This window comes from Colossoma macropomum, unplaced genomic scaffold, assembly GCF_904425465.1.
Source record: "Colossoma macropomum unplaced genomic scaffold, Colossoma_macropomum, whole genome shotgun sequence".
Classification (NCBI taxonomy): domain Eukaryota; kingdom Metazoa; phylum Chordata; class Actinopteri; order Characiformes; family Serrasalmidae; genus Colossoma; species Colossoma macropomum.
This window is the reverse complement of record NW_023494791.1, coordinates 16,610,182-16,630,969: the sequence shown is the minus strand read 5'-3', so window position 1 is coordinate 16,630,969 and position 20,788 is coordinate 16,610,182. Positions and strand designations below refer to the sequence as shown.

The following is a 20,788-nucleotide window of genomic DNA, read 5'->3' as shown; positions in this document are numbered from 1 at the left end:
TTAGCATTGTTTTTGTTATATCTAGCTGCAGAGTGCCTCCTTCCTATATGAGGGTGTTGTCTGCTCGACAGCACATGATTAATGGATGCTGTTCTTTAGCCAGGCTCTGTTGTGAAACAGTGACATGGTCTATTGACAGTATCTGAATCATGCAGCTGTGTGCGAAGGCTGTATTTTCCTTGTTTCTATATATACAGTACTGTGCAAAGGCTTTAGGCACCTGAGAATATTACATTTAATAAGCTATTTATCTGAGTAGTAAGTGCTTATTTGTTCAGAAAAACACTATCACAATAAATACAACAAAAAAGTCATTTGGTGTGTGTCAGTACATAAGCTTAAACATTTCCAAACCTCTCCTATAGCAGCCCAGTATTAATTGTAGTTTCATGCAGTGCCGGTTTGGCTAATCAATACTTCATTAAATGAAATCAGGAGTGCTGTTGGTGGATTTGAACAGAACTATTTGATGGCTGAGGAGCATCAGGGTAAAGAAAACATAGTCCTAACTAGCTCACAACACAACAGCTTTAAAAAAAAAAGAAATTCTTGTTACTTTGTAACTGCATTAATGTTTGTTTGAATTTTTTCTAGTGTTATGTAGAGTTTTTTTTACTAACAGAAACAGTTAAAGAGATAAATGGTTTTAAACAGTCTGCTTATGAGTGTTGTGAAGTGTTTTTAAGTAGATCAGTGAAATAGATTTAAGGATTGTTAGACTAAATATACAGTGTAATAATGCACTCCTCATAAGGGTTTGGAGTAGGACAGAACATTCAGGTTATGGTCTTTGAATTCTATGAATTCCATACAAATGAACATGTTTTCCTTTATAATATTGCACAGATTTGCTGTATGTACTGGTATGTACTGCTGTATTGGTGGGTGCTCTTCTGGAGAGGGGTCATCTCATGGTGCCAGCCAGATACCAAGCCGCATGCATACGAGATTTACACAAGGCTTACAGTGCCCTGAAAAGTGTATTTGATATTATTTGATTTCCAAATACATAATCCAACCGCATGCACGCCACAAGCCTTCTACGGGTCTGAACAACCAGTAAACGGAGCTTTGGTCGTTTTCAGACGCCAGAAATGATTCTTTATAGGGTCTCTACAGACACTGAAAAACTTTTACCTACAAAACGTACAGAGACCAAAATTAAATGAGTCAAACCAGATGTGTGTCGTTACGCTCTTAATCATTTACTCTGAAATAACCAGTGTTCAGATTGAATACTCCACTTAGCGCGTGCCAAGCTCAGCGGAGCTGAGTGGCTTTTAAAAATCCAGCGTAATTTATATTTTTATTCCTAACAAAATGACTATATAAAGCCAAGTGTCAATTAATGACTAAATATCTTAGTATGCATTCTCATAAGAAATTGAAAACAAACTTAAATCGATATGGACTAAAAATGTCAAACTCTTACATTAATTGTTCCTTATTTTTTAAATTATCTGTCCAAAAATGCTGCTGAATATATCCTGGTCCTATGAAGCAGTGCTGTGGTGAACTGATAATGCCAGCATTTCATTTGAGCATTTCATATATAGTGGGTTATTATTATTTTGAGTTAATATCAACGTCCAGTTTCAAAACAAAATTACATTTGTTACCAAGGGAAACATTTCTTAAATGTAATAGTAGACTAGCTTGTAAGTAGGTCAGGCCTAGGCCTTAAAATATCTTATGTTGGTGTTAAAAAAAATAATTAAATTAAAATAAAAAATTTAAAAAGATGTATCTCATTTAGTGAATAAATTGTGAATATTGCTACATATTTTCAGTTACATACAGTTTTTAAAATGTGAAGCAAACCAAACAGAATTAGTGTTGACTTCGATTTCGCTGCAGTTTGTAACCGCTTATATGAAATGATGGCGATTATTATATTGCGTTAATGGATGAGTGAGTCATTACTCTGACTGGATTTATTCATGCTTAAGCCATTGACGGTGACACAACGAACACTTTAGACAAACCATTTTTTAAACTGTTACTCCACAGTCTGTCTGGACCTGTTATAACGTCCTTACGAGTCTACATCTTGTAGTTATCTCAAAACACTCCACATTAGTCGGATCAACGCCGTCCACAATTTATTTGACCACTCTCACTCAAAATGTCGCTTCAAATGAACATTTGCAAAATCACATTTAAACTCACATTTAAAATGCAAAGTGACATTTGACTTTCCCGTTGATTTAGGCTTAAATTTATTGGTCAGTGCTCCAAAGCCAGGTTTTACCCAGCGGATTCTCCGTCAGTGTGCAGTGTGCAGTTCAGACTGTTGACACCTTTAACGCGTTCGCACCAGAAATAAATCAGAGGGCCTACATGCTATCAGAAGGATTACTAGTAACACAAAATAGTTTAGGCACTTACTTGTTTCTCTGAAATACGGTTAGATTGAATTTTGATTTTTTTTTTTTCAGAATAAAAGTCATGGCTCAAGGCGAGTGTTTCTTTGAAATATTCCCGACTGTACAGCACACACAAGTGGACACACTGCCCCACACCGCTCTGTGTCCACTGCAGTAGGCCTGATGAAAGATTGTCTGGCAGTCAGTGTCACTGAGCTGGAGCTGTCAGTATAGGCCCCCGTTCAGCGTGTTGCTGGACAGCCAAGGCTGGATGCAGTACATGTAAGGGCAGTACTGGTAGGACTGGTAGAAGGGCAGCACGTGCGGGGAGTGCAGGTCCTCGGCTCTGTACTGCCTCTGGTCGTCCTTCACCAGCACTCTCACCGCCACTCTCTTGGCCAGCGCGCCCGTGGAGGTCGCCGCCAGCTCGGCTGCCATTTGCCGCCGCTTGGTTTTGTACCTCCTGTTCTGGAACCAGATCTTCACTTGCGTCTCGGTCAGTTTGAGGGCCCCTGCTAGGTCCGCGCGCTCGGGCCCGGACAGGTAGCGCTGCACGTGAAAGCGCCGCTCCAGCTCGCAGACCTGCGCGTGCGAGAAGGCGGCGCGAGACCTTTTCTTGCCCGATTTAGGAGGGTGAGACGAGAAATTACAGCTGTCCACTTTCTCTCTGTCAGTGTCCGGCAGGCGAAGCTCGAGCTCTGTGTAGAGATTGGATGAAGTGATTGTAGGAGGTCTGTTTGTGCGACTAAGAGATTATTAAAACATCTGACCATCAGCGCGAGCTGTTTGCAAGCCTGTCAGTCTGAAGCAGTGTCGGTCATATTGACTTAGTAGTTTGTATATAGAGCAATTTGTAAAACATCAGAAAATTTTTCTTAAAATGAACTACACTGTAAAAATGAGATTATGTTTTAAAAAGCGAGTTAAAATTTTACTAATAGAGCTTCAAGTAGAAGACTCATTAGAATACATACTTTTTTAAGATAAAATGATATTTTTTCATCTGTGTAGGCCAAAATGTTTATTATGAGGCCTAATTTACTGACTTATTTTGTGAAAAAAAAATAATAACAATAATAATATAACCTGCCAATTCCTTTAACTATACCTTTCCTAGTCATTCTTTGGCAAGTTTTAACTTTAAAAAATAAGTAGCCTGGCTAAATTTTTTACTTCTTTGAACTTGTAATAGTCGTTATCTCACAGAATAGAACCCAAAGATTAATGTTCGTGTGTAATTTCAATGATCTTAACATTTCAAAGAAACCAGATCACTTCTTAAAGTTAAAACAGCACATCTTTTTCACAGCGTGTAGGAAATCAGACTGTGACCACCTCTACTGGCCGGTCTTACCCTGTTGGCTGTCTGCATGTGAGCATTCTTCTCCTGTAGATTCCTCTTCACAGGACTGTCGGTCAGATGATGTATCAGCATCAAGCAGGCAGGGGACAATCCTGCTGTTCCCGCTTTCCTCTTCATTCCTGTCCTGAGCACAACTCATTCCGCCTGTCTTGAATAGGAGCTCGGGACTGGAGACGTCATCGGCGGTGTACTCCCGAGACAGCTGAAGACCCCTCTGAGAATCGAGCTCTTCACTTAAGATGTTGTGAATAGAGAATGAGGTGCGGCAGCTCGCCATTTACAACATCTACTTCACAGAAATGTCCACCACCTTCAAAATGCCCCGCGCTGTGATAAGCTGGGCGGTGAGCTCTCCAGATATGTGTTGACAGGGCTCAGCTCGTCCTGAGCTGGGAGGACGGACGGATGGTCTCCCGCTGGAAGTTCGGCTTAATTGTGCTGAGACGCCTCGGAGCCCAATCAAGAAGCAATGTGTCAGAAAATGTCATGTCTGCATCAGAAGTGGCTCTGCTGCCTCTTCGCTGTGCCAGTGGCCTTAGTGGGCGCTTCGCTCCGCCCTCGCTTCTTCTTCAGCCTACCTTCCGCTCGCGCTCCCTAAAGACTTCAGGAAAGAGCTCAGTCCGATCTGTTTAGCCATACTTCATTCTGAGAATGTGAGCTTGTCATTTAAAACGACTCGCCTGTGTGTTCTTACTTTTAATGCAAATTGACATCTCACTTGAGGTCTGAAGTGGATCTTGGGGACGCGCTGTCAGCTTCCACTGCACAGTTTATGAATGCAGTGTTTTGGGAGAGGAGTGACTTTTTTTCTTTCCTTTTTCTTTTCGAGAGGTGACGTCAAAGGGTTAAGCTCTTCATTAGGTATGAACACATGTCTTTTTTCTATGACTGATAAAGCCTCTTATGCTCTCTCTCTCTAACTCTCTCTCTCTCTCTCTCTCTCTCTCTCTCTGTATATATATATATATATATATATATATATATATATATATATATATATATATGTATGTATGTATGTATACATAGGTGGAAGAATACAAGAATTTCGTGTTTTTAAATAAATAAATAAATTATGATATGACTTTTTCAATATGCAGCTCCACCCATTGATTTGTTCAATTCCATCACCAGCACACCTGATTTAACATAACAATCGATTGATTAGCTAAACCAGGTATTATATAAAACTACACTTAATGCTGGGCTGCCTTGAGGAGAGGTTTGGAAATGGTTAAGCTACACATTACCATACTGGAATTTACTTTGTATTATGTTGATGTTATTACTGATGATGTGTATTATTGCAATATTTGTGTTTTTATGAGCACATAAACACATGCTGCCTAGGTGCTGTATGTACAGTAACTAAAAACTAGCCTGAGTAACCTGGCTGCGTTAATTAATTGAGCACTTTCAACTTCTCATAGTCGTTACCTAACAGAATGTAGTAAGTAGAATGTAACACAACGACTACTGTTCTTGTTGAATTTCAGTAAGCTCAACATTTCAAGGCAACCTCACATACTACACATACACAGAGCAGAGATGTTAGTGCACAACTAAGACCAAGTGCAAAAGATGACACCAACTGAAACATTTACATTCTGTGGTGTGTGAGATAAGGGGTATGGCTGATATTAAAAACATTAATGTGTGCAAAATGCTTTAACAGGCAAAATAAACAAGAAAACAAAACAAAAAAGAACATTAATGTGTATGTGAAAATTTAAATAGTGTGCAGTATATTTATTATTTTATGTTATAGTTTTTGTTGAACAATAGGAACAATCTATTTACAAGACCCATGGCTTCTACTTCATCAGTCTAAAGAGGCTCTTTTTGTCACTTTTGTCTTTAAAGGTGTAACTTTGGGATTCAGTAAGTGTGATGTTTGCTTCAGAGTCAAAATTTGGGAATGAAGGACTTGTACTTTTCAGTTATATTGTCTACTTGTCTAATACAGTATAACCTTCTGTTATTTTCTAGAGAAATAATGCACTCTATCTGTGGTGAAGAGTCTTCAGTATGTGCCAGTTCTCTACAGCACCAAGCTGGAGTTCATTAAGGCTCATCATTTGGTCTCAGCCTCGCCATTTTGAAGAGGATCAGGAAATTTAATTGGACATTTCAGAGCAGTGTTTCTTAATTCTGCTCCTGGGACTTCACACTTTCAGTACTCTCCACTCCAACACACCTGACAAAGCTTATGAAGGGCTCGATTATCAGCTGATGAGCTGGATCATGTTGAGGCAGGAAAAAGGTAAAACAGTTCAGGGCATAAACACTGATAGAACAATGAAAAACAATGCCTGTCAAACAGAACCACAAAGAAGGTTTATATCTCAGTGTACTACAACAAACAAAACAGCTGAACAGGTTTAGTATCCATTGGCTTATATTGTATTCTGGCATTTGTACCCTCCAGGAAGACATGACCATAAGTCGTGAATAGATGAAAACAATGCAGCGTCTACATCGTACCAGTCAGAGAGAGATAAAATAGACCAGGACAGTCAGTATTAGTTTGAACATTGGTTTGAATACATGATTGATGGTTGACCTGTAATTTGTAACTTTCTTGATTTTATTAATTGAAATAAATGCCTTTCCATTTGAATCATTAAATGATCTTCTATCTGTGTCTGAAATATGTGTACATGGTGTTTGCACTGTATAGTACATTAGAACAGCACATGTGAGTTTATATTTACACTGTGTATTTTGGGTGTATATTGCAAAACAGTTAGAAGTTTGCTTGTAACAGCCAAAACCATTAATTTCAACACCGAAAAAGTGAACATGTATCTTTTACTCACAACTTAAGGGATGTTTAAATTTAATTTAATTTAATTTCCTCTTCAAAGCACTTACAAAGTAAGGTGGGTAGAAACTCAGTTCCATACACTATTGCACTGTAGTTCTCTGCAGTTCAAGAAGTTTCAAATAACAATTTTGCATCAAGTACATTGGTCAAAAAAGTAGTCTGCTTTTTCCTGATTTACATTTTAGTTATTAACATGTAGTTACTAATTCCTTTTTTAAATAGGTTCTGTTGGTGACAGCATCTGTCCTGCTGTGTGATTAGCTTTCGAAATGTATCATTTTATATTACACCAAGAGTGCATCAACAAGAGAACAGTGCCTAACACACTTCAGTGTGCTAGTCTGCGGCAGTTCTGTAACTCAGAAGTTAAGTAGTTTTGACCCGTTATTTTTATATTTCTGCTCAGCCAGAGTCACTACATCACAGAAGTCACTTGGATATGCGGTTATTCTGCTCTACACACCTCAACATAAAGTCTATATTTTAAAAGCTCTTTGAGGCTTCTTTCAGCTCCATACAACGGGTACACATGATTGTTAAAACAATTGTTGTTTGACTGCTGATTTAGAGTCACGGATCATCTGTTACACAGCACTTCATAAAGAGGGACATTCTCGACAGGAAGAGAAAAGACCGCGCAACAATTAACCAGCCTACAGTTACCAGATTTCCCCTAACTCGTACCATCTCATTTGCATAATGTTTTAAGTTCTTTCCTTCTCGGATGGAAACATAATTACAGGGAAAGCGGCCACCAGACTGTGTTTAGTTCACAGTGCGGTTTACCTCATTTCAGTGTAATTAGACACGTTTTGCACCATCTCCCCCTGTTACTAACAACTACTCTGAATGTGGAGGGCTGCGTTTAGACCACCCACTCACACTCACTTCTGAGTTTAAAAACTTACTTTTAGGCTGATTTTGCATCTGTCTATCGAAATATTTTGTCAGCAGATTTGTATTTAAGTGATGTGCATAAAATATAGCCACTTTCAAGTGTGGGCTAGCGTTTGATGATCACTTCTGTATTATTATTATTATTATTATTATTATTATTATTATTGCTGCAACAACTACTACTACTGCTACTACTACTACTACTAATAATAATAATAATAATAATAATAATAATGATAATAATAATAATAATGAATGGTGTTAAATGACCTACAGTCTCTCTCAGTTTCCTCACCAAATGTGACCGGGCTTTTTTTGGGGATTAGGGGGACAACCAGATCATTTCTATGCTTTTCATGGGGAAGCAGATCCCACACGTGGTGAGTTTGTAGGAAATGAGATTGTAGCGCCACCACGTGGCTTCTTTTTGCACATAGAAGTGCGGTGTCATGCCTGCTATGCTCGATAGAGGGCGCACACACTTTAACTGCTGATAAAGAGCTAACTCACAGTGACTCCTTTACACTTACAAATTACAAACCACCGAACCTAATGGATGATGAACCAGCGGCTTGGAAGCGTATGTGTCCGGTTGTCAGCTGGGTAAAATGATAGACTATGGAATTAAATTTTATTTTACAGATATTTAAGATATTTTCTTCTGTACATATACATAATTATCGTTGATCAGCTCTTCTATCTCGTATATATTAAATATGATTTATTTATACTTTGGCGGGGCTCTCTGAAGATCTGTATAATGTAGCATATTAGAGAAAGATGAAGTGAGACTGCATCCTGAAGAACAATGTCTATGTACTGTAAAATGAAACTGTGTTTGTATATGGTGTCAGGGTGTACAGGATAATGAAGATGTACAGACCAAAAGTAAGGGCAGTAACTGGGAATTAACTGTCGGAACAGCAGCAATACGGTTATTATAACACAATAATGAAAACCCTGTAAAGGATGATCCTGATCCACTACTGCTGTAACAGAACTGAACGCGTTACTTATAGCAAATAATTTCTAAACTAAGGCACATCGCTAAATGTCGTATTTCTGAATCTTTGTATTTTAACGATTCCAATCCGCATAAAATTATAACAAAAAGACAAGCCAGTGAAGTAGAAACATTTAAAATGTGAATTTAGTTGATTGTGTATGACTAGCTACAAAACTCGCATATATATATATCCTATATATATATATATAAATTATTAAAATTATTAAATTATATATTATATATTATTATTAAAAATAACAATAATAATACATTCATTCATTCATTCATTCATTCATTCATTCATTTATTTAATTCAAACATAATTGCATAGATGACTTTTATTTGAAAAACTGGTCTCAAAAATGTTCCTGGGGAATAAGAAATCCAGGGAATGTATTTATGCAGATACAATTTCAGGATTTGCTAGAACATTCAATAAATGCGCTGAGATTAGATTCGAGCCCAAGTTTTACATCGGGGTACGTCTAAAGTACGTCAAAATGATATATATATATATATATATATATATATATATATATATATATATATATATATTTTCTTTTCATTTATTTATTTAGTGTCTGCATTCTGTGTGCTCCACGCAGTAAGTTCTTCGGTGCCCTGAATAAACCAGTTAGCTTAAACGAGAGCACTAAAAACACGTGACAGCATAGACTCGGCTGTATTAAACACTGAGCTAAATTAACACGTCGGTGCGAAATTTGTATAGTTTTCCTTTTTACAGTCCACAGAAACGAAGCATAAACTTTACTGTGTGATATACAAGTTTATTTGGGTTGATTATTCACATGTGCAAACAGCCACCAGCCCACACAGGCCAGTCAAGTTACGCGACCCCTGCTTCTGCATTTTATTTTAAACACTCTGACTTTAATGTGATGCTTGTCTCCTGTTTGCAATCCCACCAGAACCCACATACTGCCAAATAAACACTGTTGGGTGCGTGTTTATGGTGACTAAGCCTTATCACCATATTGGGGTCTCTGTCCTTTGCTTCTGTTTACACGCAGAAAAACATAGTTCTGGAGGTGTAGGCCATCAGGTGTACTGCGCGTCCGTGTCCTTTGCTTAAAAAAGGACAGATGCGTTTAACAATAAGATCTGAGACCAAAGGTCTTGTCTCTCATCTCGGTTACTCTCTGGTGTAGCCAGATCACAGAATGACGCGTGAGCTAATTGAACGGGTTCAGGATTTGAGTCCAGCCGGATTGACGTTAATTGTTGATGGTAATCCTGCCATGCCAACCATCCATCTCTAGCAGGGCTGAAATCTGTCCAAATGTTATTTGGCCCTGACTACTATTGCCCAGGAGACATTGTTTAGGGAAACTCTAGGCCTCCTAAGCCTGATGGAAGAGCTCCTATCTCCTCCACAGATACAGATCGCGGTGTGTGGACGCGCCGTGGCGAGGCGGAGTCCCGAGGCATCGCCGCTCTGTCGCCAGCATTATTTACACTGAAGGCTCCGGGCCACTTATCCTGACACCAGGTATGTCCTACCGGTAGTGCAGTAGTCAGGAGAAGTGCTCATCCGCGCTATCAGCGCAGACAAACCCTCTCTGACGCTCTGTTTACATTTCTATTCATCTCCATTAAAAGCGTGTGTAGTGGCAAACCTCGGCAGGTCCTGTAGGATAAACGCAGTGCCGCGGGGGCCCTAATGGCCCAAATTAAACAGCCTCTACCAAAGCTTGATTTAACCAGTGTGAATTTGATGTGTATCGTTGTGGTTAAAACAGACTGTCATCCGTGGAAAATGCACTTAATGAAAATGGACTAAAGCTCCCTCACTCACTCAGACTACGCCCTGTATTTATTTAGCAGCATTTCTGTGAAGTCGTTTCATTACAGTCTGTCCAGATGACATTAGCCTATTTTAACAACGGTAACAGCCTGTTAAATCACATCATAATCATCTCTCTCTCTCCGTCTCTCTGTCTCTCTCTGTCTCTCTCTCTCTCTCTCTCTCAGACTGGGTCTGTAATTACGGATGCGCATTACAGATACAGCGCAAAGTTGCAACCGAGTCTCGTTGAATGACCTAACTCCGATATTAATGTCCATCCTTTATGTCTGTTTAAGTTCCCCGTCAGGCTTCTGCTTTTCGTCAGCGAGCGCAGTGGGCGTCTGGCCTCTCTCAGCACGAACGGCCCCTCCAACAAATGGGCTCGTGCTTGAAAACTTTTTGGGAAAATGCGGCTGAATCAGCGTCTCGAGTCTTCAACCCCGTCCACTTCATTTATTTACTCACAGATCCAATAGAATATCATTATGTCCGTATTTATTTCATAACTGCTCTCATGCACAATCAAGAAACATATAAAATGTCACTTACGTTTTTTTCCCTTGTTTCTTTGTTTCCTTTGAACAACATGTTTATCAGACATTACACACTGACTCACAGTCTCATACGTAAGGAGTTTGGCGCTGCTTCATTAATTACGCCCCCCTCCCCCCTAGAAAGGGGGTTACGGGGGGTGCAAAACTGCTTAACTGCGCATCAGATGACCATTATGATAGCGGGACAGGCTAAAAGGTTTTAACATACTGATCCTAGATAGAGGCCCTAATGAGGCCTCGACCTGCGTACGGTGTTAGCAAAGCCTAGGTCGCTAATTTTGATCCATTATATTATTATTTTCTCATTTTTAAAATTTTATTTGAAATGCCTCAGTGGTAAACTGAAGAGGAAGCGTGTCTGAATGTGGATATAACACACAGGAAGACTGGAGGTTATGGGTTCTGTGAAGCTGCTTTGTGATGACCAATACATTCCCATTCAGTTTAACACTGTAAGAGTAACGACTGGTCAAGGCATTTTGTTCGTAGCTCTGCGAGTGCCACAGCGTCTAGAATGTGTTCAAAATTTGGTCCAGCGCAGAAAACAGGACTTTCAGAAATCTGCAATGAGATGTCAGCGCTTTCAACACTAATACTTTACGTTCAACAAAGTAATTCCATCAGCAAAGAAAATAAAAATAAAAAAACACAACAACTTCATTTACATGCATTGAACAATCGCAGCGTTGTTTACACGAACTTCTCCAACGTAAAGTGTCCATACTGTTAACCTTAGAGTGATACTGATAGTCATAATTAAAAAAATCATATATCATGCCGTTGGGGCTGCTACGGGTGTGAAGCTAGTTATTTCGGGGGGTCTACAAGATTGCACTACCAGGCGCGGATGCCCTGCAGAGGTCCTTGGCATGGTGAAACAGCTGTCCCTTGGGCTGCCTGGGGCTGGGAGTGCGTCCCGAGGTTGCTGAGGCTCATGCTCATTAGCGGACTGGCCGCAGTGTTTGCCGGCAGCGCTGGTAGGCTCGGGTACGTACAGTTATAGGCGTTTGTGTACGCGGCGTTATTGTAAGTCGAATAGCCGTTGTAAGTGTACGGGTTGGGCGCCACGGCGTAGGTCGCGTTGTAATTCTGTGATCCGGACAAGCAGGGCTTGCCGTCCCGCACCAGGACAGGCACTGCCACGCGCCTCGGCGGCGGAGGGTGAGGATGTCCCGCCATCTCCAGCGTTTTGTCCTGCCGCTGCCGCTTGCACTTGTATCTTCGGTTCTGGAACCAGATCTTGACCTGCGTGGAGGTGAGCTTGAGCGCGCTGGCTAGGTGCTCGCGCTCCGGGGCGGACAGGTAGCGCTGCTGCTTGAAGCGGCGCTCCAGCTCGAAGACCTGTGCCTGCGAGAAGAGCACGCGCGGCTTGCGCCTGCTGCGCGGCCTCTGCGCCCGCTCCGAGTCCGACACCTCAGCCTCGCAGTCCGGGGAGCGCACCGCGGCGCCGCAGCCCTCTGCAACAACAGCCGAGACACAGCAGAGTCAGTAACAACACAGAGACGAAGAAGGAGGAGAGACTGTCAGTAGGACTGTGATAACATGAAAATAATATGCAGTGTACAGACATCGAGGGAACATCTGATCGTTTCGGCAAACTTCAAACACAAGCGTAAAAGTTTTCTCTTATGATTCGAAGGCCGATGAAGGCCGATGAATGATCCTTCTCTTAAAATGTAACGTTAACAACTGTGATAGAATTAAACTGACATTAACAGCGTGAATCCGATCTCATTTATTTACACAGGCCTACTTCACTGACTCTTTTTCAAGGCTGTGCAAACAAAGTCGCTAAACGGAATCATACATTGTTAAACAAAAGACGATTGTCTCCCCATTTAATTTGATTAAGATAATGTAAATATATTTAAATAAATTACATTCATCTTTTGGACAAAAGTGATCTAAAGCCTCTTCTAATTTTACTTCCTCCATTTTTTCCATAGGAAATCCAGCCCACTTGTGTCTTTTGTCTTCTTTTGCATCAAACTTTTTCATGTCAAAATTACGCAAAGTTTTGAAGGTAACTCACTGCCTTCATGCTCTTCCAGATCCTCCTCCAGCTTGGGGTCCACGACGTGTCCCAGAGCGGTGTGGCCGAACATGGGGGGCGAGAGGCTGCTCTCCACTAGGCCGTCCTGCACGGAGAGCGCGTTGAGGAAGGCCATCCTGTCCTCGCTGTCCGAGAAGCCCGGGCTGTCCGCGCCACCGAGCGCGCAAGACGGTGGACTGTGAAAGCGCGGCTGCCAGTCGGCCTGCTGCTGCTGCTGCTGTTGCTGCTGCTGCCCTGGTAGTGACCACGGCCCGTGCAGGTGTTGGGCCTGCTGCTCCAGCTTCAGTATATCCTTGACAGAAAACGGGGTTGACGTTACTGGGCTTGGAAGCATCATCGGCCTGCTGTGCTCATGCACATGTACACTGTGGGCTCTGCTGGACCGGCGGCTTGCGGGCACCAACGAGCCTCGCGCTCGAAAACAATAATAGGTTTTAGATATAAGGCAGCAAGGTTATGGAAACATACCTAATGGCGTGGGCTAGTCTTCCATTTTCGGGGCACGGTGGCGGTGGTGGTGCGCGCGCAGAGGGACGAGGGAGGGGGACGCCGCTCGCCTCGTGCCAGCATCGAGCCCTCGAGCTGATGTGTGTTTTGCTGGAGTCCGTGGAGGAAAGGCATTGCTGCGAGGCGGTGATGTCACGCTGCCGGGGCGGGATGAAGAAGACTGAGAGGAGTGCTGCCCCTCTCCCAAAGCCACGAGCTCCTGTTCTTCTTGCTCTGTTTGAGTCAGAGTGAGCACATCTGATAAGCGATAATCTCAAATGCGAGGCCCTGATTAGACTTTGATTCTGATTTACGATGCCCACATGTGCAACGGTAGGACCATTAAAAGCTTTTGGTTCGGTTCATACATGTGGCCAAGTTACGCACGTGCTTCATAGACCCGCTATTCAGGGAAAGGTGACGCCGCCTGTCTTGTGGAAAGCATTTGCAGATAAGGATATCTCTAGATCCAACTCTTATTATGGGTCAGGACGAATATTTAGCGTGGTTTTTAACTGTCCTCTACTGGAAATCAGTCAAGCGGAGGAATGTATAAAATATATACTTCTCCCAGTTTCAGCTGACGTTGTAAAATAATCACTGGTTTGAGTCTTTTTCTCACGAGGATTAAATAAGTTCACTCCACGTTTGAATGAAATTTTGAGCACACGCGTGACCACTTCTGGCCTTTTATTTTCTGCCATAAACCGCAACGCTTTCATGACTTCCTATAGTGTGAAGAGCAGTTTGGTTGTGGATGATTAGGAGTTTGTTTGTGGCCTTAGTGGGTGTTTACACGCTGCTTTTAAGAGTGCGTGCATGTGTGTGTGTGTGTGTGTGTGTGTGTGTGTGTGTTGGGGTGTTGAGTACTGCTGTAGATGGAAAGTGCACTGTATGAGAATGAGATGTATAGATTAACCTTTATTTCGTCATTAGGCGCCTGCCGTCCCTATTCAAATTGATGTTGTTGTAATGAATGTTTGAAAGACGTTTTTCCGTGTTTTTTGTTTCATTGTGTCTGTCTGGCTCATCTTGTTTGGTAAATATGAACTTCGTTGTCTCCTGGAAAGGTGACACCATTTGTTTCCAGCTTTGGCACCGTCTGTCCTTCTTCAGCAGTCAAAGGTTGAATAACTCCTGCTATATAGACACCTTAACGCACCTTTTAAACACTTTTAAGGCTTCCATTGAATCCCAGAGATTTTAATGCACTACTGATCGTTGTCTCTGTTTTTGTTTTACTGTTAGAATGAATGATTAGCATGAATTAAAATCCATTAAAAATCCCCCGCGCTAGATGAAATATTATCTTATTTTTTTGTTTGGATCTTCGTTCTGAGCTGTAGGAACTAGATTAGAAAAAAAAAACTGCAGAGATAATACTCCCCGTCCCGTATAAAGACCGGTTTGTTCGTCTTTTTCAAGTACAGACTAACTTACGTTTTCACACTTCTTCAACGTTGTAATTATTATTATTATTATTATTATTATTATTATTATTATTATTATTGTTGTTGTTGTTGTTGTTATCATGTTAATTACACTTATTCGGGCACACTCAACATTTTATTCGCGACAGAGTTCACTCTCAGAAAAAGGTAGTAACTCTCACTGAGTTAGTACCCCTCTTGTCACTGGGGTGGTACCTTCAAGGGTTCATCTCAGTACCTTTATTCAGGGAACATAATTGTACCATAATCCATTGAAATTATATTTTCTACGTTGTATTGACGCCACACACCCTGTTTCGTCTTCAGCCTTTTTTATTTTATTGCTCTTTTTTGAAACATTAGGTTATGAAAATGTATAAATATGTACCATTCACATTGGAAAAACCCATTTAAGGTTCATAATTGGACCTTAAAACCACTGTTGTACCTGCACAGTACATTTACTTCTAACAGTGTATTTATGGAACATAATTGTACCACAATCCCTTGCAATTATATGTATAATTATATTTGTATTGACTCCACATACCCTGTCTTGTCTCCAGGCTTTTTCTGTTTTAAATAACGATCATGAAAAGTTACAAATCTGCACCTTTACATTGTTTGTATTTCGACGGATACAAAATGTACCTGCACAGCTTGTTTTCTGACAGTGTGATGTTTTACTGCTGACCGATCACAGACTCTGTATGTTAGTAGTAGAGGGACTGAAGCAGTCCGTATGAGTGTGTGAGGGCAGCTGCGCTCTGCGTTGCTGCCAGTGCGGCCCAGCCCCGGCGCCAAGGACAAAAGCCTGGTGGCAGCTAAAAAGCAGAGGAAAGAAAGGAGAGCGAGTAAGAGGAGATAATCTCATCCGTTAGCAATCAACAGGGCTGTTTAGATTAGGCTGATGTCTTCCCGTCCGAAGATAAATGTCTCAAAATGGTCCGTGGGAGACAGAGAGGTGTGGAAGGGGAAGAATTACGCTCATCCCCGATTATAAAATGTTTTAAAAAATAATAATAAAAAAAACTGAACTTTGTTATATGGCGATACAGCAGTCATTTAGCAGCACCGAGCAATACTGTGTAATTCAGGAAAAGGTGCTCATGAATTTGGAGGTTCGTGTAAGGTAATTTCAGACTAATAACAGACTGAATAGCTGTCTCAGTGCGCCTTATCTCTTTAGCACTAGTTTTATCAGCACTATGTATCTCTCAGAGTTACGGTTTCTAAAAAATGCCCACCATCCATCATGATAAATCCAAATGTGCTGACACATTGGGAAGAGGATAAATGTGGTAAATGTTTGACAAGGCCTGCTTTAAACAGATTGTGCCTCGTTGTCCCTCTTCATTGACTATATTGGAGTTTTGAATGAACCGACAATCAAAGCTTTAGTCCTCCACGATTTAATTCGATTAAACATTAAAAGCTAACGAAAGCTTTATATGTGTGAGAACATTAGAATTTTAGTTAAAATATCAGTCATTCGTATTGGTCAGTTTGTTTACAGTCCAACACGTGTTTATACATTTTACCATTTCACGCAAATTTTTATGATCAGTTTTGTCGTCATGCTCGCTTGCAGAAAATAGAGAAAACTAATCGAAATCGCATCTCTTCATTAGTCTGATATCTTGTTTTCAAGTCAAACGACCTACTTATTAAAGACGAATAAATTTATGCGCAAAACGCACAACGAGTTAAACGCCATGAGAAGTACAATTAAAGTCTTTTCACGGCAGAAACTGTTTAGTCTGCCTTTTATAACTGACGTTCCTGTAGCCTGTGCTGGACGCTAATCCGCGCCTGGATTGCTTAAATCCTGTTTAAGAGCTGAAGGTAAACGTCGTATATTTTCATTAGAGCGAAAACTGTCCGTTGGTCATCATTGCCCACTTTCCATGCCTTATAAACTTGCTGTTTGTAATCGTGTCCTTCTGACTCCTGCACAGCAACATCTCGTGTGATACATTAGCAGTTTTCATGTGCTTTCAAATGGATAAAAATACATATATTCCAAAATATTAATATTTCGTTCATTAACCCATGTACAACGATCAAATGAAATAACTGAATCAAACGGCTGTAATATTTTAGGCATTATCTTAATCTTATCTGAACCTGGGGCTCATCTTAATGTACCCCTTTTTAGCCATTGGCTGGCTCGACTGATTGTAAGATTTCCCAGTGAGTCTCTCCGTGTAATGGCCTGTGCATTAGCCTATCTGAGTGCTAAATACGTTTAGTCACGTTTATGGAAACGGGCCTCCTTGACAGCGATGTCCTTAACATGGACGGATAGCAGCTGTAGCTCACAGAGCCCTCTTTATTGTGCTATTTCATTAAGTCTGCACTAAACCACTAACATTGTTTAATGTTATAAACTAACACAATCGTTTTTTTTCTCTCTCGAATAAACTTATTTGGAAACGGTGTCACTTCAAGGGCATTGTGCACATGGACTAAAACTCTGTGACAAATGTCTATTTGCTGTAATAAAATAAACCAAACAATAGCGCATTCCCCGTCAATCACTTTACCTTCAGCTGCATCTCCTTCCTCAATGAATCTGAGAGAAATGACAGCAGTGGTTACGTGCCAGTACCAGTCTGGACGCAAACAGACTTTAAATCCATGTTTACGTGAAGGAAGAGTCTGTTTCCTGGACCTAACAAAACCCAGGCCTAAGCACCATGACAGTGAGCTGGTCAGCAGAGGGAGGGAGAGGCCAATAGATCATCTTCATCAGGACCTGGACGGAGGTTAGGCTGGATAGGTAGCCAAAGTTCGCTGTGAGTCCAGAGCAGATGGCTGAAGTGGCCAGCAACGTTACATTATCGAGATCCACTTTAAACTGCATTGGTTTTAAAGAAAACAACAGGCAACGAAAGAAGACAACAGGCAAAGTAAATGTTCACAGCTAATTTCACACAGATCATACACTCTCAGATTTGGCCATTAGAACAAAAATATTGAAGTCTAATAAGTAATAAATGCAGTGTCCATAAACACAAGTTCACTGTCTTGGTGAACCAAATGGTTCTTCAATGGATTCTTTAGCAAAAACAATGGTTATACAAATAGAACCATGAGAACCCAAAGAAGTGTTTGAATGGTTAAATTAGAGGTGCTCAAGCATTTTGTCTTGGGAGGTAAAAAAGTGTAATGTTTGTGGATCCAAGGCTAAAAAGACAAAACAATATACAAATAAAGAAGCTAGATAGGTTTCAGTTTTTTAATGTATTTTATAACATTACACTATATTTATTTATTAAAATAATTCAAAAATGCACATGTGAAAGGAAAATAAGAAATGAATAAAATACATAGAGCATGAAAGTATGCCTGTTCTCTTTATTGGGTGAGGGGGTGGGGCTAGAGTGACTTCAGACATCCTCATGGGCTAACTTTGAGCAACACTGATTTAAATGGTGTCTCTCAATGTGGGAGACCCCGTCATGTAAAGTTCTTCAAAGAACCATTTGAAAACGGTTGAAAGTGGTTTAAAAAACCTGAAACCAGTTATTGTTACAAGTCATAGAACCCTAATTTAGTACTATGTAGAACCTTTTTCCAAATAAATAAACATTGCTTTTGCCTTTTTTCTATACTATGTTAATGCAAATGCATGTCCCTATGACCCATGTTATTTTTCCTCTGTTAGGATTTACACACCCTTGGTTTTCAAGTAAATCTTTAGATCTTTAAATGACTCTTTGGAACAATGCCACAAAAGAACTGATTCCGTTAAGAGCTTTTCAGTGGATGGCTCTTTGAAGAACCTTTTTTTTTTTTTATAAATGAGATGTAAAGAACATTGTGAAGTGTAAAGAATCTCCTCATGTATTAAAGCTCTGTACCATATGAAGGTAGTAACTAGAGCGTCTACGTCAAGACTAGTGAGGAACCTGTGTGTGTAGTGTAGTGTCTATATCACCAGGACATTTAACAACACTGGAATGGAATTTGTGGAAGAGTGATGTGTTTTGAAGATGAGTGAATCACTGTGTTCTAATGAGTGAAATAATTGCAGAGGTGTGGTGAGGAGGGCGTTACTGTCTTCTTCTCTCAGAAGCACGGCATGCAGCCAATCAGAATTACTTCACTAAATTCCACAGTAAAATTGTACTTCACTCATACTTTATTCATGGACTCATAGCTGGATTTGTTGAGACTGGAGATTACTGCTGAGATCAATCTCTCCTTAATGGTTCTCATAGAAATGCATTATGGTTTAAATAAACACCTTTGGGGACAAGCCTAGCTAAGTGTACCTGAGGTCTTTTCTTAGATTCCAGCCTTCAGGTGGATTAATAGATTTTTTTAAGATATGACATTGTACATATTCTTCCCAACTAATTAGTGTAGTCTCCTTTGCTACAGTGTAGCAGTCACTGGTGTGAGACTGAACCAAATATTCATTGTTAAATCAGATTCATAAAACGAGGTTCATTTCTGTGGGGTGTTTTATGAAGTAAACATTGCTGTAACTGAAAGAGCTTGTTGTGGGGTGGCAAATGTCACAAATATTTTATTTTCAGAAGGAAAAAACAGATGAAGTGAACTGATAAACTTATTTTTGAGCCATTTTTCGCACTATGTGATGTGCGATTTGGCCTGTTTCTTGTTTCATAGTGTTTATGTTATCTGAATGTCAGCATGTGTAGTGGAAATCAAACTCTCAGTCACTTTCTCAAAGCACAGATTTGCCTGTAATGTGAATATAAAAGCTCATCTACATGTAGCAGTTTACCTGAGAAGGTGAATTGATTGAAAGAAAATGCATCACAGAAGAGAATTAGAAGTCAAGTGACAATATCGGAAAACACACAAGTTTGGTGAATTTGAACCATGCAGAACTGAAAAAAGCGATGATCAGACAATTTTGATGGCTGTCTATACTTGTCTATACTTTGTATACTTCACATTGTGTTTGTGAGATGGGAAAATTGCACAGTTCCCAGAGATGATCATCACTATTTCTTAACCTTGCTACGCATGCCAATGATAACAACTAATAATACACAACAGTGAATCTGATGGAAAACTAATAGAAAAATGACGGAAAATCATAGAAAACTGATAAAGCTGATATTTGACTGTTTTGAAGATCTTGTCTATACTCTTAGGTCTTTACAGAGCGTGCAAAAATATGTAAAGTTTTTGTGCTGTTTCTTACTGAGAAGGGAATCACGATGAAATCTATTTTATTTTTTTTGTAATAGAAGTACCAACAAACCTACAGACTACTCTGTCCCTTCAGGTCATCTTTGTTTTTTAACTTTGTTAAACATGCCAATTATAACATCTAATAATGCACAATATGTAGTGAATTTACTTAAATGGCTGATATGATTGTTTTGAAGATCTTCCTTATGCTGTTGAATGAAACGAATGAAAGACTGCAAGTTTTAGTTTTTTGGGAAACGGGAATTCTGAACACATACGCTTTTATTCAAAAAGTACTATTAGGAATAGAAATAGTAAACCTATAGACTATAAAATCTTCTTCCTTGTTTTTTTTTTACTTTATTTAGCATGCCAGTGGTAATATCTAATAATCACAATCTGAAACATAGAAAACTAAAAAACCTGATGTATGATTTAATTCTATATTTTCTCAGACTCACTACCTAAGAAAAGATTATATAATAATAAAAGTATCAGCAAAACCATAGAGGACACAGTCTCCTCAGATCATTATTGTTTTTCACCTTCTTAAGCATGCCAATGATAATGTCTAATGATGCACAATGTGTAGTGAATCTGAAACAGGACAAACTATAAAGCTACTATATGACTTATATATATTATAATATATGACGTTTTAAAGATCTTCTCTACTCATTTTTGTTAGAATCACTACCTAATAAGGCCTTGCATCAAGTTTTAGTTTTGTTTATGTTGTATAGTAGAAGTACTAATAAAACACAGTCCTCTCAGGTCATCATCATTTTAACCTTGTTAAACATGACAATAATTATATCTAATGATAT

At 39.9% G+C, this 20,788-nt stretch overlaps 2 protein-coding genes across 2 annotated transcripts; both read right to left on the bottom strand.

The window, feature by feature from the left end:
• Positions 1 to 1,859: 1,859 nt before the first annotated feature.
• On the bottom strand, positions 1,860 to 4,029 carry nkx3.3 (NK3 homeobox 3). Its single transcript, XM_036573438.1, has 2 exons — positions 3,721 to 4,029; positions 1,860 to 3,064 (listed from the first exon to the last, which is right to left on the bottom strand). The coding sequence occupies exons 1-2, from the start codon at positions 4,004 to 4,006 to the stop codon at positions 2,592 to 2,594; spliced, it is 759 nt and encodes a 252-aa protein (XP_036429331.1). The 5' UTR covers positions 4,007 to 4,029; the 3' UTR covers positions 1,860 to 2,591.
• Positions 4,030 to 10,741: 6,712 nt separating this feature from the next.
• nkx2.3 (NK2 homeobox 3) lies at positions 10,742 to 13,296 on the bottom strand. The gene is made up of 2 exons (XM_036574124.1): positions 12,850 to 13,296; positions 10,742 to 12,274 (listed from the first exon to the last, which is right to left on the bottom strand). The coding sequence occupies exons 1-2, from the start codon at positions 13,205 to 13,207 to the stop codon at positions 11,652 to 11,654; spliced, it is 981 nt and encodes a 326-aa protein (XP_036430017.1). The 5' UTR covers positions 13,208 to 13,296; the 3' UTR covers positions 10,742 to 11,651.
• Positions 13,297 to 20,788: the final 7,492 nt, after the last annotated feature.

Bases quoted from the DNA above. Each gene is read 5' to 3' on its own strand.
- nkx2.3 (XM_036574124.1), bottom strand. From the start codon at position 13,207: ATGATGCTTCCAAGCCCAGTAACGTCAACCCCGTTTTCTGTCAAGGAT. The intron at 12,275-12,849 runs GTGAGTTACCTT...CTGTTGTTGCAG, and splicing joins TCTGGAAGAGCATGAAGGCA to AGGGCTGCGGCGCCGCGGTG.
- nkx3.3 (XM_036573438.1), bottom strand. From the start codon at position 4,006: ATGGCGAGCTGCCGCACCTCATTCTCTATTCACAACATCTTAAGTGAA. The intron at 3,065-3,720 runs GTAAGACCGGCC...ATCTCTACACAG, and splicing joins ACATGCAGACAGCCAACAGG to AGCTCGAGCTTCGCCTGCCG.